Below are 19,257 nucleotides of genomic sequence, written 5' to 3'. Positions count from 1 at the left end.
CTTTAAGTAGGGATTTGAAGAGGGGAAGAGAATTAGATTGTCTGAGGTGAGGAGGGAGGTCATTCCAGGACCGCGGGAGGACGTGGCCCAGGGGTCGACGGCAGGATAGGAGACTCCGAAGGATGGTGAGGAAGTGGGCAGCAGAGGAGCGGAGCGTGCAGGGTGGGCAGTAGAAAGAGAGAAGGGAGGATAGGTAGGAAGGGGCAAGGTGATGGAGAGCCTTGAAGCCTAGAGTGAGGAGTTTTTGTTTTGAACGGAGGTCGATAGGCAACCACTGGAGGTTTTTAAGAAGGGGAGTGACTTGCCCAGAGCGTTTCTGCAGGAAGATGAACCGGGCAGCGGAGTGAAGAATAGACCGGAGTGGAGTGAGAGAGGAGGAAGGGAGATCAGAAAGAAGGTTGACACAGTAGTCTAGCTGGGATATTACGAAGTCTTTATCATTCAGCTCTCCCCCTCCTACCTTACCTCACCAATTTCCTACTACAACCCAGCCCGCACACTTCGCTCCTCTAACACAGACCTACTCCCCGTTCCTAGATCTCGTCTATCTTTCCACTGATCCCTTTCCCACATCCTCCCTCTAGCCTAGAGCTCCCTCCCCCTTCATATCCAACAGACCATTACTCTCCCCACCTTTAAAGCCTTATTAAAATCACATCTCCTCCTAGAGGCTTTCCCTAACTACATCCTCATTTCCTCTACTCTTTTTCCCGTCTGTGTCACCTCTGTGATCCGTATCCTTTAAGCACTTGATATTCACCCCACCATCGGCCCCATAACCCTTATGTTCAGAGCCATAAATTTTTTAGTGTCTGTCTCCCCCGTAGACTGTAAGCTCCCGATGGGCAGGCAATGTGTCTACCAGCTCTGTTGTATTGTACTCTCCCAAGAGCTTAGCACAGTGCTCCGCACAGAGTAAGTGCTCAACAAATACCATTGATTGATTGGTTGATTGATACCTCCTGTAGAATCTCATCTCCTCTCATGTCCAGGACATCGCCACATGGATGTGCCACCAGCACCTTAGACTCAACGTGACTAAAACTGAACGTCTCGTCTTCTCTCCTATCCTCACGCCTCCCAACTTTACCGTCACAGATACCCCCACTATCATTCTCCCTGTCCCAGAAGTTCACAACCTTGTTTTCATCTTTGACTCCTCTGTCTTTTACTTCTCACCTTTGGTCTATCTCTTAATCCTTCTCATTTTTCCTGAAAGATATTTCCCAAAACCCATCTTGCCTCTTCACCTTTATGGATACCACCATGATTTAAGTTCTCATTAACTCCCGATGAGACAAAGGCACTGGTCTCCTTACTGGTCATTCAGTCAATTATATTTATTGAGTGCTTATTGTGTGCACAGCACTGTACTAAGTGCTTAGGAGAATACAACTTAACAATAAACAGACCCAGTCCCTGCCCACAACGAGCTTACAGCCTAGAGCTTTCGGTGTGACCTAGTGGATAGAGCAGGGGAATCAGAGGGACTTAGAGAAGCAGCGTGGCTTAGTGGAAAGAAGCCGGGCTTGGAAGTCAGAGGACGTGGGTTCTAATCCCAGCTCTGCCACTTGTCTGCTGGGTGACCTTGGGCAAGCCACTTAACTTCTCTGTGACTCAGTTACCTCATCTCTAAAATTGGGTTTAAGACTGTGAGCCCCACATGGGACAACTGATTACCTTGTATCTACCCCAGCGCTTAGAACAGTGCTTGGCACATAGCGCTTAACAAATCCCATTATTATTATTATTATCATACTCCCAGCTCTACCACTTGTCTTCTGTGTGACCTTGGGCAAGTCACTTCACTTCCCTGGGCCTCATACCTCATCTGTGAGATGGAGATTAAGACCATGAGCCCCACATGGGGCAGGGACTGTGTCCAACCTGATAATCTTGTATGTACTTCAGTTCTTAGAACAGTGCTTGGCACATTGTAAGCACTTAAATACCACCATTATCATTATTATTGCCTTTCTCCCTGTCTCCAACCTCTTCCCTCTTCAGTCTAGCCTACATTCTGCTGCCAGGATCATCTTTCTTTATTATTCAGAATGCATCGCTTTCCTCCTCAGAAACTCCTCTTGGCTACCCATCTCCGTCCTCACGGAACAGAAACTCCTCACCGTTGGCTTCGAGACTCTTCCCCAACTCTGCCTTTCTTACGGATCTGCTCCCCTCGCCCTCTGCGCCCTCTTTGCTCCTCCCAAGTTAACCTCTCACTTTACTTTGCCCTCAAGTTTCCCATTTCTAGCCCACTGCATAGGTCTTTCCCTCCCCTGTCAGATCTGCCAGACCACAGCCCTCCTCAGAAGCAGCAGGACCTAGTGAAAAGAGGCCGGGCCTGGGAGTCAGAGGACCTGGGTTCTAATCCCCGCCCCGCCACCTTTCTGCTGTGTGACCTCGGGCAAGTCACTTCACTTCTCTGGGCCTCAGTTACCTCATCTGTAAAATGAGGATGAAATCCTCCTCCCTCCAATTTAAAACTGTGAGTCCCGTGGGGGGACAGGGACTGTGTCCAACCTGATGAACATGTATCTAGAACAGTGCTTGACATGTAGTAAATGTTTAACAAATGCCATTAAAAAAAATCAGTCAGTGGTATTTACTGAATGCTTACTATGCACAGAGTACTGACCTAAGTGCTTGGGAGAGTTCGATGAGTTTACAGCTTCAAAATCCATAAACTGCAATTCCTTGCAGGCAGGGTTCACACCTACCAACTCTACTGCATTGTACTCTCCCCAGTTCTTGGTACAGTGCTCTGCATGCAGTAAGTGCTCAATAAATACCATTGATTGATTGATTACTGAAAACCCACCTCCTCCAGAAGTCATTTTCCAGCGGTTAGACTGTGAGCCCGTCATTGGGCAGGGATTGTCTCTATCTGTTGCCGAATTGTACATTCCAAGTGCTTAGTATAGTGCTCTGCACATAGTAAGTGCTCAATATATACTATTGAATGAACTAATTTCCAGCACCCCTGGTACTGTCATCCCCAAAGCTACCCTTAGTATTTAGCCTCAGTTACCTCATCTGTGAAATGGGGATGAAGACTGTGAGCCCCACGTGGGACAACCTGATCACTTTGTATCCCCCCCAGAGCATAGAACAGCGCTTCACACATAGTAAGCGCTTAACAAATGCCATCATTATTATTATTATGTACCTACTCCACTTATATGTTTCCATTCCCTGGTTGTTACCAGTTATATCCATATTTTTCCTCCTGCTCCCATTGTAGGAATTCTATTTATATTCTCCCCCCATAAACTCTTCAAGGTCAGAAACCACGTCTTTTACTGTAGGCTGGTGTTAGCTTTACTTTTTATCGAGGTGCCTCTGGGGAAAGCTTTCAGTTTGATCCCAAAACACTGCACTCGGTGGGCATGCGATACATTCCATTACATATTTGCCTGGCCAGTACAACATTTGAAAAGCTGAATCACTGGCTGTAGAAGGAGAGTGGAATCAGCCTGAAGACACAGATAAACAGTTTGACCAATTCTGTCTGCCCAGCCTGAGGAAAAAAGCCAGCATAAGATGTCAAAGGCTCGTTTATCTTTTTAATAATATTTGTTGAGCAATTTACTACACACCGGGCTCTATACTAAGCGCTGGGGTAGATACAAGCTAATCAGGTTGGACACAGTCCACGTCCCACATGGGGCTCACGGTCTTAATCCCCATTTTACAGATGAAGCACAGAGAAGTTAAATGACCTGCCCAAGGTTACAGAGCGGACTAGTGGTGGAGGCGGGAGTCAGAAGGACTCCCAGGCCCGTGCTCTATGGCCACGCAGCTTCATGTTCTGAACGCTGAGATCCTGCAGCATCATGGGAACGCGGCCACTGAGGCAAATACCAGGAGAGCAAAGGTGTGGTCATCCGGCATAAAAAGTTGCTCAACGTGCTTTTTTCTGGAGAGCTGAGCACGGACAAACTTAGCACTCTCCTATAATAAGAAGAAGAATAAGACGTATCAAGTGCTCACTATGTGTCAAGCACAAGGTAATCAGGTAGGCACAAGGTAATCAGGTTGGACACACTCCCTGCCCCGCACGGGACTCATGGGCTAAGTAGGAGGGAGAACAGATATCGAATCCTCATTTTACAGATGAAGGAACTGCGGCCCAGAGGAGTTGAGTGACTTGCCCGAGGTCACACAGCAAGCAGTTGGCAGAACCAGGATTAGAACGCAGGTCCTCAGATGCCCAGGCCTGTGCTGTTTCCACTAGATCATGCTGCTCTGCATATAGTAAGCGCTCAGTCAATACCACTGATTGATTGATTGATGGCTGCCGCTTCCGATTAGTCCAGCGCTCGGCACATGGTAGGCCTGCAATAAATACCAGTCGATCCATCCATCAATCAAACAGTAGCATTTATTGAGCGCTTACCATGGGCAGAGCACTGTCCTGAGCGCTCGGGAGAGTAGAACACAACAGATTCGGTAGCCACGTTCCCCGCCCACGAGGAGCCATTTCCTCAGCCTCTAGCCACGTCGGAGGACCACGCTGCAGCTTCGGACATCTTTCTGTTTGTCCTAGTTAATAATAATCAGGGTATCTGTTAAGCGCTTACTACGTGCCAGGCACTCTGCTAAGCGCTGGGGTAGACACAAGCAAATCGGGTTGGGCACATTCCCTCTCCCACGTGGGGCTCACAGTCTCAATCCCCATTTTACAGATGAGGTAACTGAGTCCCAGAGAAGTAAAGTGACTTGCCCAAGATCACACAAGAGATAAGTGGCAGAGTCAGGATTAGAACCCATGACCTTCTGACACCCAGGCCCGAGCTCTATCGACTACGTCGTGCTGCTTCTCTAGTTGCCAGCCTCTGTAGACATCCCATGGATCCTGAGCCAGCCTCGGTCTCTATAGAGGCATCAGATCCCCCCAGATGACGCTGATTAGATTAGCACCATCCCAGTATCTTCTATCACCGATGGCCCGATTCCTGGCTCCCAAGTGGCTAGTCCTTGGTCCGCGAACCGGGCTTTGGGGGATCGGTTCTTCCGTATCGCTTAGCCGGAGCTCCTCTCTGCCTGGGCTGGATGTCGCCTCGCTCTCTCTCGGGGATTCCACCTGGCACTTTTTGCATACAGATAAGCATATTTAATAACAGGGTCCTAATTCCCCATCTGTTTCCAGCCACGGTAGGAATGCTCTTGAGACTCCATGCTAGTACACCCCAAAATTGCCCTAGCGGTTTGCTGGCCCTCATCCTTTAACGCTTAGATTCTGTGCCCTTGAAAGGCCCAAGAAGCATTCAGGGTTCGGCTGAGGACCCGCACCTCACAGGCCGGCTGCTGAGACGGAGGGGGGGCAGGGACTGTCTCTGTTTTATTGTCGTATTGTGTTCTCCCAAGTGCTTAGTACAGTGCTCTGCACACAGAAAGCCCTCAATAAGGACGATCGATGGATCTTTCGATCGATTGCTTGGGAGGGAATGTACTGCGGGCAGGGAACTTGTCTACCAACTCCATTGTATTGATTTCATTCATTCATTCATTCATTCATTCATTCATTCATTCATTCAACCGTATTTATTGAGCACTTACTGTGCGCAGAACACTGTACTAAGCTCATGGGCGAGTGCAGTACAACAACAAGCAGCCACAGTGCTTAGTACAGTGCTCGGCACGTAGTAAGCATTCAATAAATCAGGCTAGTGATTGACATCCTATGGAAAATCGCTCTCCTCCTGGGAAGGGTCCTGAGGAGTGAGCGGTTTCCAGTTCTGCAAGTTTCCAGAAACGTCTCCTTTGTATGTGAGGGACTCACCTGGCTAAGACTAGTGAAGCAGCATGGCCTGGTAGGTAAAGCCCGGGCCTGAGAGCCAGAGGACCTGGGTTCTAATCCTGCCTACTTGCCTGCTCGGGTAAGTCACTTCGCTTCTCTGGACCTAAGTTTCCTCAGCTGCAAAATGGAGACTCAATACCCGTTCTCCCTCTTACTTGACCGGAAGCCCCAGGTGGGACAGGGTCTGTATCTGGCCTCAATAACCTCTCTTAGAACAGTGCTTGACACATAGTAAGCGCTTAGCAGATTCCATTAAAAATTAGTATGTAAAATAATGATAAATGACAAATAAATAAAATACTATTGATCGATTTATTGACCGGATGGATGCCTTATGTCCCATCCCTTCCATGTGATAACAGAATTAGCGGGTTCACGACACGCAGACTCTTCAGGCACGTCCCACATCGCCTCCCTGGCCAATTCCTTCCTGGTTGTGCTCCAGCTGGGGCCGCCAGGTTAATGATCGACATCTTACTGAAAATAGCTTTCCTCCTGGGAAGGGTCCTGAGGAGTAAGCAGTTTCCAGTTCTGGAAGTTTCCAGAAATGTCTCTCTTGTAGGCGAGGTGAGGTGTAGGGTGAGGGTGCCTTTCTTTGTCTACTACGATGTCCTTTTTGCCTTGGTATAATCTTTTGCTATCCTTCCCACCCTCAGCCCCACATCACCTATGTACATACCCCTAATTTATTCATTTCTATTAGCGTCTACCTCCCCTTCTAGGCTGTAAGCTCGTTGTGGGCAGGGAACGTGCCTATCAGCTCTGTCGTGTCGTACTCTCCTAAGCCCTTAGCTCAGTGCTCTGCACACAGTACACGCTCAGTAACTACCACTGATGGACACATTGATTGATTTGGCAGCAGGGTCTCATCTCAGTCTTGACTGGCCACTCCACAATAAGCCATCGGCCCTGATTTTGTCACCCAACTCAGCAGGTATGCCGTCAGATCCAACAACTTGACCGTTTTCCTGTCATAATATTCAGATGCCTAGATAGGCTTTGATTCTGTGCAATCTCGAAGTTGAATTTTTACTCCAATGAAGTGTAAAGTCGTCATCGAGAAGCAGCACGGCCTAGTCAGTCAGTCAATCGTATTTATTGAGCGCTGTGTGCAGAGCACTCTACTATGCTCTTGGTACAATATAATCATGTAAAAGACACATTCCCAGCCCCCAGTGAGTTTACCGTCTCGAGGAGGAGAGAGGCATTAATATAAATACATTACAGATATGTGCATAAGTGTTGTGGCCTAGTGGAAAGAGAATGGACCGGGGAATCAGAGAACCTGGGTTCTAATCCCCGCTCCGCCCCTTGTCTGCTGTGTGCCTACCACATGCAGAGAACTGTATTGCACTCCTTCTGAGGAGAGAGTGTGCCCAGAGATGCCGTGGCTTCCACAGCAATTAAGAGGCTAGTCTGGGACTGCCTACTTCCCCAGGTCTTTAATTTAAGGTTGAGGAAGGAGAGGAGGAAAGAGTATCCTACCATCAGCAAGACATGTAGAGTCATTCCTGCTACAACATGATCGTTGAAAACCCCCAATCTAACCAAAATTGCATTGTGTCTGAGTGGTAAACAAGGGGCTGGGGGGGAGGAGATGGTCCAGAAACAATTAAATTGGTGCAGAGAGAGAGAGGTTTAGTGACCACCGGGTTTTCACTTCTAAAGCCCGTTTAAGCAGCCGGCATCGTGTTTCTGCATCAAACACACCGCCTCAGTTCATTAGTAGTGTAACCGTTTTCGCCTATCCCTTAAAGAGGCTTCTCATTCATTCAGTCAGTCGTATTTATTGAGCGCTTACTGTGCTTAGAGCGCCATACTAAGCTCTTGGAATGTATGAGTGACCAATCCCGGCCCAACGACGGGCTCGCAGTCTAAAAGGGGGAGACAGACAGCAAAGCAAGTAGCATCATCTTGGTTGACAACCTCCGGCTGTATCGTGCCCTTCCTAAAATGTGGTGATGGGGACAGATAGCAATAATCCCCGTGGTCGCACTTATTGAGCGCTTACTGTGTGCAGAGCACTGTACTGAGCGCTTGGACGAGTACATTATAGCAATAAGCAGACGCGTGCCCTGCCCACAGAGAGCTTACGGTCTAGCACAGCGCCCTGCACACAGTGGGTGCTCAATAAGTGCTGTTTACCACAAAGTCCGGCAAAAGTAAAGAGGCTCGGGATCTCACGCCCGTGAGGATATCTCAATCAGGTTTACCACGTGCTGTAAACGGGTGTGGACCGGAGAGAGGCAGCGTGGTTCGGTGGAAAGAGCCCGGGCTTGGGAGTCAGGGGTTATGGGTTCAAATCCCCCATCCGCCGCTTGTCAGCCGTGTGACTTTGGGCAAGTCACTTCACTTCTCTGTGCCTCAGTTCCCTCATCTGGAAAAGGGGGATTAAGCCTGTGAGCCCCAGGTGGGACAACCTGATCACCTTTTATCCTCTCGACCGCTTTGCACATAATAAGCGCTTAACAAATGTAAGGAAGTGTCAGATGGCTGGATAGTGTGAAGCAGCGTGGCTCACTGGAAAGAGCTTGGGCTTCGGAGTCAGAGGTCACCAGTTGGACTCCCGGCTCTGCCACTTGTCAGCTGCGTGACCGTGAGCAAGTCACTTCACTTCTCTGTGCCTCAGTGACCTCATCTGTAAAATGGGGATTAAGACTGTGAGCCTCACGTGGGACAACCTGATGACCCTGTATCTCCCCCAGCGCTTTGAACAGTGCTCTGCACCTAGTAAGCGCTTAACAAATGCCAACATTATTATTAGTGTGAGCGGCAGCTATTTGCCGGGGGCCCTGCAGCCCAAATAGTTGCCCACCACGCCCTGAACCGGACATTACAAACGAGGTTTGGGGTTTTCTCCCCCCGAGGTTTTGACTTCGACCACTAGGGGCCACTCCGCTAAGAGAAGTCAGTCGGTTTTCCGATCGAAAGAAATTAGGACACGAAGTCAAGTGATCGATTGCATTCATTTCCAATCCTTTCTTCAGCCCAGTCGTCCCGAGGCTTTGCTCCATTGGGCGCCCGCTGAAAGCGACGGCGAGCTAGGCCCGTTAAAACGTTAGCTAAGAAAAGTAGGGCAGGGCCAACTGGCAGAGAGCGCTCTTTCCGAATCCGCTTCGACTCTCGGAACGATGGCGTTCCTTCCGAGTCGGCCCAAAAGGAAGACCGGGCTTCTTCATAATGGGGAAGCTCGGACGGCCCAACGGGGAGGGAACGGATGTTATTTCCCCCAACACCGTCTCCTTTCGGAACACTGACAACCGCTTAGCAAGCTATTGGCTGGTGGAGCGAAATGACAGGCCTCCCGGCCAATGAACATTCGAGGAATAGAAAAAAAGGGGGAAATGCTGAGCTCTCTGACGTCACACAAACCCGTGCCTCTCTTCTATTGGCTCTTGGCCTCGACTGGCAGATAGACTGACCAATCGGAGCGGAGCAGAGGGGCCGCGGAGCCGGAGGAGGGCGGGTGGATCGGGGGCGGTGGAAGTTAAGGGAGGGGGAAAGAGGAAGGAGGAGGGAGGTCGCTTGGGTCGGGTGGCGCTGGAGGGACGGTAAAGGCGGCGACTGGGAGGCGAAGTTTGGAGTCGGGAGTTGGGCTGAACCCCTGGCGGGGAGGAATTACTGCCGCCCGAGGCGGGGGAGGGGCGGGGGGGGAGTTAGGGAGTCGCCGCCGCCGCCATGGGGAACCGGGGGATGGAGGAGTTGATCCCGCTGGTCAACAAGCTTCAAGATGCCTTCAGCTCCATCGGGCAGAACTGCCACCTCGATCTGCCGCAGATCGCCGTGGTGGGCGGCCAGAGCGCCGGCAAGAGTTCCGTCCTCGAAAACTTCGTCGGCCGGTGAGTGCGGGGCGGGCTCCGCCAATGGCGTAAAGCGGGCTGCCCCGGCGCCGGCCGGCTGGCTGGGAATGGCTCTGGGCGCGCCTACGGGAATGGCGTAGAGCGGGCTGGGGGCGGGGGGCTGAATCGGCCCCTGGCCTACTTCCCCGGCCCGCTCCCCTCCCTGCTGTACTTCAGGCTTGGGAGGGCGGGGGGCGGCGGCGCGGCCGCCCCGAGGGGGGCTTTGAACTCTCCTTTGCCGCCGATCCCGTATTTAGCCCCTACTCTGTGCAGGGCGCGGTGCTGAGCGACTACAACAGAACTGGTGGCCGCCTTCCTTGCCCCCGACGAGCCGACGGTCTACAGGGGGGAGGGGATAGTAATGATAATGTGGCATCTGTTAAGCGCTTACTATGTGCAGAACCCTGTTCTGAGCGCCGGGGGGATACAAGGTGATCGGGTGGTCCTATTTTCCAGATGAGGTCACCGAGGCACCGAAAAGTGACTTGGCCAAAGTCACCCAGCTGGCAAGCGGCGAGGTGTCCGCTTCTGGCCCCCTTCGTGCCCCTCGTTGTAGGCGGGGAACGTGGACTCCCAGCTCCTTGCTGGACTCTCCCAAGCGCTCGGTACAGCGCCCTGCCCGCAGTAAGCGCTCCATAAATACCACCAAGTGCCGCCTCCCCCCTTCGCGCCGGGCCCCCCCCCCAAATCGCGCCGAGTTCCTAGCGATTGGACTTTGTTTTGGTCAAAGAGGTTCGCCCGGGGCTAATTAGTAACGCGAGGCCGGCTGCCGTGGATGAGCTCGAAGTCAAGCCGTCTTTTTTTTTCCTTTCTCTTAAAAAAACGGCCCCGTGCGGGAGCTTGAACAGAAAAAATAACCTTTTGGGGAAGGAAGGTTGCCCCTCGGTCGTGCTTACCGTGTGCAAGGAGACTGTACTAAGTGCCTGGGAGGGTACAGTCCAACGTAGACGTGTTCCCGGCAGAAGAGGAAATGTCTCTGTTTTTGTTTTAGTCATATCAGTTGTCTTGGGCAAGTTTTAATTTTTCATTCTCCAAAAATAGCCAGTGTTGTTGAGAGTTAGCACTTCTGAGGTCTCAAGTTATCTTGTCTGTCTAGAGTACAATACAACTTTTGTAGCGATTCGGAGGACCTTGTGGCTTTTTGGTCGTGTCTTGTAAGGTTTGTGTGTGTGTGTGTGTGTGTGTGTGTGTGTATTTAAATCTCCTATTCAGGCCTTTGCAGTTCTAGCATGCTTCATTTTCAAACCAAAGGCAATAGTGTAGTCATAGTAACGGGAGGAGGTAAACCACACACTCGGTGCTATGGGCAGGAAATCTTCAGATAGTATGAGTATTGAGTGTCTGTTGTGCGCAAAGCACTGTACCAAACGCTGGCAAGGGGCTTGCAATCTAAGAATCGAAACGGGCCTGGTGGCAGACAGAAACTCCCAAAGCGACCATTTAAAAAAATGACGGATGAATTCCAAAACGAAGTAAGGTGAGGGTAACATTGTTTCAGGAGCCTTGGCCTCTAGGGTTTTAAAGACACCTGATTAACGGGTGGTATTTATTGAACGCTTACTGTTTGCAGAGCACTGTACTAAGTGTTTGGGAGAGTACAGTAGAGCAGAGCAGGAGCAATATTGATATGAAGCTATCCAAATGCTGCTGGTCTAGTAGAAGAGTCCAAAGCATATGTCTGTTCTTTACACTCACTACACCCAAGCTTGCGTTCATTCATTCGTTTGTATTTGAGCTCTTACTGTGTGCAGACCACTGTACTAAGCGCTTGGGAAAGTACAATACAGCAATAGAGACAATCCCTGCCCACAATGAGCACACAGTCTAGAGGGGGAGAGACAGACATCAATACAACTAAACAGGCATCAATATAAATAAAATGACATATATATATATATATATATATATATATATATATAAACACATATATATACACACACACACATATATATACACACACACACATATAAACTCTGGGGGGTGGGGAGGGGGGGAGAGCAAAGGGAGCGAGTCAGAGTGAGGCCGAAGGGAGTGGGAGAGGAGGAAAAGTGGGGTGTAATCTGGGAAGGCCTCTTGGAGGAGATGCGCCTTCAACAGGGCTTTGCAGAGGCGGATTTGAGGAGGGAGGATGTGGGCCCGAGGTTGGCGGTGAGACAGGCCAGATGGAGGCACGGTGAGAAGATTAGCACTAGAGGAGCGAAGTGTGCGGCCTGGGTTATGGAAGGAGAGAAGGGAGGTGAGGTAGGAGGGGGTGAGGGGATGGACAGCTTTGAAGTCAATAGTGAGGAGTTTTTTGCTTGATACAGAGGTTGATAGGCAACCACTGGAGGTTTTTGAGGAGGGGGGTGACATGCCCTGAGCGGTTTCTATGGAAAGATAATCCGGGCAGCACTCTCTGCTCTTCCCAAGAACCCCTCTCACTATACCTTTATTGCTGTATTGTACTTTCTCCAATACTCTGCACACAGTAAGTGCTCAATAAATACCATTGAATGTATGAATAGTCCTTGCTCCCTACTCTCCAGTCTCCTGCTCATCCCCCTATGCCTGGAACATCCTCCTCCCTTCAAATAATAATAATGTTGGTATTTGTTAAGCACTTACTATGTGCAGAGCACTGTTCTAAGCGTTGGGGGAAATACAGGGTCATCAGGTCGTCCCACGTGAGGCTCACAGTTAATCCCCATTTTACAGATGAGGTAGCTGAGGCACAGAGAAGTTAAGTGACTTGCCCACAGTCACACAGCTGACAAGTGGCAGAGCTGGGATTCGAACCCACTACTACTACCGAGCCAGGCTGCTTCTCTAAGCAAAGAGGCCTTCCCCGACTAAACCCTCATTTTTTCTTCCCCAGTCCCTCTCCCTTCTGCGTCGCCCTTGAACTTGGTACTGTCCCCTTTAAGTAAGGTGGTCATCCCACCCTCAGCCCCACAGCTCTTATGCACTTATCCGTAATTTATTTTAACATCGGTCTCCTTGCTCGCTAAAGTCGGTCTTCTCTAGACTCTAAGCTCTCTGCGGGTGGGGAACATGCCTACCAACTCTGTACTCTCCCAAGCGCCTAGTGTAGTGCTTGGTACATGGTAAGCGTTCTATTTTATTTTTTAAAAATCTGCCAGACCCCAGCTGTCCCCATCCTCAAAGCCCTTCTGAAATCCCATCTACTCCAGGAGCCATTCCCCAGTTAATTCCCACCCTCTTTGGTCCTGTCAGTCAATCATTTTTGAGCGCTTACTGTGTGCAGAGCACACTGAAACCAACAACAGAGCTGCAATAAGCCTGATTGAATAAATAATAATTACAACAATTGGCTAATCTCTCTGTACAAATGTTATCTGTCATCATAGGCCCACGTGTTGGATGGTAACTTAATGGGGACCTGCTTGATCTTACAGGGAAGTAGCTGCCATGCCTAGAAACCCAAGCAGGTTTTTCAGACACCAACTGATGGTGTGTTTGGCTTTCACAGATTGCTATATTTTGCTGCCCCCATTGATTAGCTTTCAGGTAGCTGGAGGGCAAAAGCAGTATCTGTTTGCTTTGCTTGTTTCATAGGTTGGCAAGACTTTTTTTTTTTCCTAAGGACATTTTGGTTTCTTAAAAGATTGGGTGAGGGCCCTCTATTTTTGACCTCACTTCATTTTCCACTGTATTGGTTTCATAAAGTCCTTTAGTTATTTGTTCACAGATTACTAAGGAGGAGTTAGAATGTAATTTGAAAACAAGACTTTGGATTGGTTTCCAATATCAGGCTGCCAGCTTGCTAAGGACAATCCTTAACAAAACAGACCTGGCTATATCTTTTTTTTTTTCTCTTTTCTCCTGGATGAGACTGTCATCTGACTCTCTACTTCTGCGATGGGTATGAAAGTGAAATACTCTTAATGGCTCAGGTATTGTACACATTATTTAACCAGATTATTTAACAAGGGACTGCAGTTGAAATTTATCATATTAACAATTTCTCCTTTCCTCCCCATCATTGAGTGCACAAGGTCTTTACTAAATTCTCATCAGCTGAAATGAAACCATTTGATTCTCAAATACTCTTCACTGGAAAAGCAAAATGACGGATTTTCATTTCTATATTAAATCTGCATTCTATTTTGACTTATACTACAAATAGGTCAAAAGTACCAAGGCAATTTTTCTGAACAAAAAACAACTTCCTTTTTTTTTTTTCCCACTTTAGACAATTTCTCCCATGAATATTTTCAGACTTGTCAGTGTGCACCAAACTGAAAATCATAGTGATATTTTTTCCTCATTTTTTGAGGAAGCTTTAAATGTCTAAAGGAAATATTGTGGACCTGGTCATATCTTTTTCAGTTTTTGTAATCAAACTGAAACATTAAAAAAAAAACAACTTGTCAATGTGATCTGAATGTGGGATATAATTGGGTGAATCAGATACTAGTCCTGGAATTCAATATTAGATGCACCAAATTTGCATAAGTGAAAAGTCACCATCTTCTCCAAGTTCAAACTTTTAATTTTTGCGGGGCAATTTGACTATGTCAGAATCTTTGAAGGATCTTTAAAAAAAATTACTGCCCAATTTTTTCTCCAACTTGTTTGGTGGAAAAGGAGATCTGCTTTTGAAACTTTTGAAGCCAACTAGAAACCTCAATTTTGGTTGAGGTTGAGAGAAGAGGTCATTAAAAAAAAAAAAAAATCCAGTTTACTTGGGGTGTTTTTTGTATTTAATGTCCCTGTGTACAGATAAAAACTTCACTTTATAGTTCAATAATGCAGGGTGCTCTAACATTAGAACTGGGTTCTCCAGTTTAACCTCCAGTTTCAAAATCTATTTGTTCAAGGACTGCATTCATGTTTACTCCTTAGGTGGAGACCTAAAGTCTTTTTTTTTTTTTAAAGGCCTGAAAGTGTGCAGCAAGAATGCCAAATGGAATAAAAATAAGATGACTGTAAAAGGGCGGCAGCTAACCAGATTTGAATCACCCTTTTGTAAAACATAATTTGCATCTAGGCTGAGCCCATTTCTGCCAAGTTTTAACATGATCTGAAATAAAATGATAAAGCTATAAACACTTGAAATACTTTAAAAGTCAAAGCGTTGACAAACCCTTAATTTATATTGCTAAAGAAAAAGCACAGTATAATTAAATCCTTTGGGTTTTAAAGCTGCAGGGGGGGAGTAAAGCTCTTTTTCGGAGGAGAGTTGGGGCATTAGCAATAATCAGGATTTTTCTAAATGTCCATGTAGTAGTAGTTGAGATTAAGTACTCCAGATTTAGTAAACTGGAGTATCTACTTTATTAACCATCCAAATCCTAAAGGCTACAGGGAGCCTCCAGTGAAGGCCACGGAGAAGCAGCCTAGCCCTATTAGAGCACAGGCCTGGGAGTCCAAGGACTTGGGTTCTAATCCTGACTCTGCCACTTGTCTGTGCCTCAGTTACTTTATCTGGAAGATGGGGATTAAGACTGTGAGTCCTGTGTAGGACAGGGACTGTGTCCAGCCCAACTGTCTTCTATCTACCTCAGTGCTTAGCAAATGCTTAACAAATGCTGTATTTAAAAAGCTGGAAGGAGGATGGCAGAGCTGCGTACCATGTGGCTGGTTGTCTCACTGACCTCATATCTAGGTAAACACCGACCCCCTCCCCTTACTTTGCCATTTACCCAAGCCCATCTTTGGCTGCTGCTTCTATTTCACCTCCTTCCCACTCCTTGGCATTTGGCAGGTCTTAGGTGAGTTTCCATCTACATTTTGTGGTACCCCTAAGCCAATTCCTGCTGAGAAGATAGTCTCCCCTCTACATGATCCCAAACTAATAATATCACCAGCTTGCATTTTAGTTAAGGTTGGCTTGTGTTGTACTTTCTCATAAACAATTGGTGTCATTTACTTTTGGTTTTGTTTTCTGTGCCTGTGAAGGAAGCTAGAACTGGTGATAGAGTAATACAAGTTCTCCAAAAAAGGGAGTCTACCAGGTCAGGTCTGGAAGATCGGCTCCTCCCTCAGCCCTGACCTGTGGATGTCTGCGGGCTCTCTGCTGGCAGGAGCCCATAAGACCTGATTTTTTTCCTGTTCGGTTGTGAGGTCCTCCACCCCAAAACCAGACTTCCACCTAAACCGCATCCCGCAGACTTGGTTCTCTGAGGGAGGGGGAAAAAAATCTTTAGGGATGCTAACTTTTATAACTCTGGAGTGATTCTTTTGTGTAATTAGCAAGGCACAATAATGGCAGGAGACTGTGAGATGTTGATGAAAACATCGCATGTAAAACAACCGATGTGCTAAAGAGAGCACATGGAGACAAAAAGCTTTCCGGTGGGAATTCTTCTTTAGTAAACTAAACCATCGTTTGTTAAGCCTTGATTGTTAAAGATGTTGAGTGCATTATTTGTGATTCTCTATATTAATATAGAGTTGGGGACATTGCCCATCTGAACACTTGATTTTTAAGATGTAAATTTAAGGCACTGATCAGGTCTCTTCCCCACCCCTTCTCTCATCTCCCCCTGCAACCAGCCTGCACTGACTTCCTTTAATGCCAACCTACTCTCTGTACCTTGATCTCATCCATCTCGCCACTGTCCCATTGTCTACTTCCTCCGTGTGGCCTGGAAAGCCCTCCTCTCACATGTGACAGTCCACCAGTCTCTCCATCTTCAGAACCCTCTGAAAATCGCATCTCCTCCAGGAAGTCTCCCCTGCCTAACGACTCATCTCCCCACCCTATTTTCCCTCCCTTCTGTATCACCTATGCCCTTGAATCCATTCCTCTTGTGCTCTTGAGAATCCATTCCCCTTGTGTTCTCTCGCTTCCCCCCAGCACTCACGAACATACCCTTCAACTGTGTTGCCTCCCTTACCTGTAATGCATTTTAATGTCTGCTCTTAATCTTCTTCCCGCCCCCACCCCAAAACAAAAACCTGTAAACTCCTTGAGGGCCGGGATTGTCTACCTACCTTATTTTATGTTCCCAATTGCTTAGTGTAGTGCTCTGCGTGTAGTAAATGCTCAATTTCCATTGATTAGTGATCACAGCCGTGTGTAGTGTGTGTTATTGTTTTGGTAATAACCACACTGGGGTAGTCTGGTTACATGCCTGCAGAAGGATCTAGTTTATCCTCTGAAGGAATCCATAATTGCATTTGGAGAGAGGGAGGAGTGTAGGTGTGGCTTGCTTTTTTTTTTGTCTGTTTTTAGAGCCCTTGACATCATGGGTGGGAATCCTGCTCGCCTTTGTGTCCCTCTCTCATTTCTGAAAGTGGCCGAGGCCTCTGGGTAGAGTTGTAAGCTAAGTGCTCGGTTTACCTTTGGGGAATTTTCATAATGGTCAACTATTGATGAATAAATGTTGATTTGTATTTTTGCAGCAGTCCCTGGTAGGGCTGATTCTGAGGAGTCTTTCCCCACCCCTTGGACTCAGTAGGTTAGGATTGGAAGTTTGGCTTGCTCAACTTTGGCCCAGCATTTGAATTAACACTGGTGCAGTCTTTTCGCTGCCACTTGTCTAGTCTCACATTTACTGCATGCTTTTCTGCTTATGAAGAGAGTCTGGGCAGAGGGATATTTCTCATCGCTGTTAAAGCCGTAGTTCCTGAAACAAGAATGCCCAAAAGCAACGGGCAGTCAGCAGATCTAGGGAGGAAAGTAACTCGAAAGTTATTCTGATCCAAATCCAGCTGAACCCTAAATACAGGAAGTCAGGTTCTGATGGGTTCCTGAGTTCTGAAAGAGAGGGACTAGATGATTATGAAATCGTAATCCAGTGCCATGGTTACCAACTGCCATTCCAAAATGAAGTGACTAAACTAGACTTGTTGTTATGAACTCTACCCATGGTGTAGTGGATAGAGCACGGGCTTGGGAGTCAGAAGGTCATGGGTTCTAATCCTGGCTCTGCCATCTGTCTGCCATGTGACCTTAAGCAAGTCACTTCATTTCTCTGTGGCTGTTACCTGATCTGTAAAATGGGCAGCATTGAAAGTGTGAGCCACATGTGGGACAGGGTCTGTGTCCACCCTGATTTCCTTGTATCCACCCCAGTGCTTAGTACAGTGCCTGGCACATAAGCACTTAAATACCATCATCATCATCTTTGATCAGGTGCTGTCAAGAGAATTCTTCGAGGCACATTACAAGCAAGTATTCGTGAGTGTAATGGGCCTTTGCCATGGGTTCCATTACCTACAATGAAGGAGACTGAGACTCTTGGCTCTCGATCTATGGAAATGAGACAGAAAGCTGTTGATCAGTCAATTAATGGTATTTATTGAGTGCTTCCTCTGTGCAGAGCACTGTACTAAGCACTTGGGAGAGTACAGTACGACAGTTGTTCAGGTTACTTCCTAAAAGGGAAGCAGCATGGTGTAGTGGATAGAGCACGGGCCTGAGAGTCGTGGGTTCTAATCGTGGCTCCACCACTTATCTGCTATGTGACCTTGGGCAAGTCACTTAACTTCTCTGGGTGTCAGTTACCTCATCAGTAAAAAGTGGAGATGAAGACTGTGAGCCCAATGTGGGACAGGGACTGTGTTGAACCTGGTTAACGTGTATCTACCCTAGTGCTTAGTAAGCTGCTAAACAAGTACCATAATTATCATTCCGCTTTACATACTGGACACTCAGTTCTACCAAAATCCGTGTGTTCACTGTGGCTTTCGGCCAGAGTGTGGTAGTGGAATTAGGGAACATTCTTCGAAAACACAGCATCAAACACAGACTGTTGACTTCATGGCTCTCTCCAGTTTCCATAACAGCTCTTTTTACCTGCTGCGCTTGTCTCCCATGCCTCCAACCCCTGGCTTCCCCTGCTACCTCTCCTCCTCCCCAAAATTCACCTTCAAAGCCCTCCTAAAATCCCACCTCAACAAGCCTTCCCTGACCACTTCACAACACCCACTTCTAGCACTTATTTATTTGTACCCACCTTTATTGCGTGTGGGTGTGTGGTTGCGTATAAGTAGATTTGGTTGAACAAGCAATATATTTGGCACTTTTTGCCTCCCCTTTTAGGGTAAACCCCTTGTGGGCAGGGAATGTGTCTTATGCTTTTGTTGTGCTTTCTCTATATTCAATAGGCCCTCAGTAAATAACATCACTATTATCAGTGCAATGTGAGATCAGCAGAAACAGTAAGAATGTGTTACCGGGCAAGATATTAAATTGCTAAATGGCTTTCTGGCTCAGCTGACTTAGCATAGCCACAAAGTTTTTGGACAAGAAACCTTGGGGACCCCTGGATTCTTAATGACTTGAAATTATATCACCTTGGAATTGCTTGCTTTGAGTGCGTTCTGTTCTGGCTATTAGACGGCTGGAATCTGACAGCTGCATACAATAACGAGGCAGCATTTGAAAGCCTGTGGTGAATGAGAAACCCTTTCAGAATCTGTTTTTCTCTGCCATATTTTCCCATAGCTTAGAGTCCTTCTATTCATAATGTTTGAAAGTGAAGGTGGTAACACCCTTTGATTGTGCATCCACACAGTGCTATTCAGACGCACCATTTAGGAAGAATTTGATGTCTCTACAACACAAAGCTTGGTTTGTCGTCTGTCTCACTATATGAGGTTTGTTTTCTGTCTTGGAAAAACAAGAGATTACTTGAGTAGAAAGCCTTCTTTTTTTTTTCTCTC

General features: G+C 47.5%; 1 protein-coding gene across 10 annotated transcripts in view; it reads left to right on the top strand.

The window, feature by feature from the left end:
• Nucleotides 1–9,300: 9,300 nt before the first annotated feature.
• Nucleotides 9,301–19,257, top strand: part of DNM2 (dynamin 2) — a 72,144-nt gene continuing 62,187 nt past the window's right edge. For 6 of the 10 annotated variants that reach the window (XM_029052878.2, XM_029052877.2, XM_029052875.2 and 3 more), the window contains exon 1: nt 9,302–9,642. In XM_029052878.2, coding sequence (XP_028908711.1) covers nt 9,482–9,642 — 161 coding nt within the window. In that variant the 5' untranslated portion in view covers nt 9,302–9,481. Of the gene's footprint in view, nt 9,643–19,257 lie in introns of all 10 variants that reach the window. The other 4 variants (XM_029052876.2, XM_029052874.2, XM_029052872.2 and 1 more) reach the window with 1 other exon arrangement.

Source organism: Ornithorhynchus anatinus, chromosome X2, assembly GCF_004115215.2.
Source record: "Ornithorhynchus anatinus isolate Pmale09 chromosome X2, mOrnAna1.pri.v4, whole genome shotgun sequence".
Lineage (NCBI taxonomy): Eukaryota > Metazoa > Chordata > Mammalia > Monotremata > Ornithorhynchidae > Ornithorhynchus > Ornithorhynchus anatinus.
The sequence above is the reverse complement of the archived record's forward strand: the minus strand, read 5'-3'. Positions and strand labels throughout refer to the sequence as shown.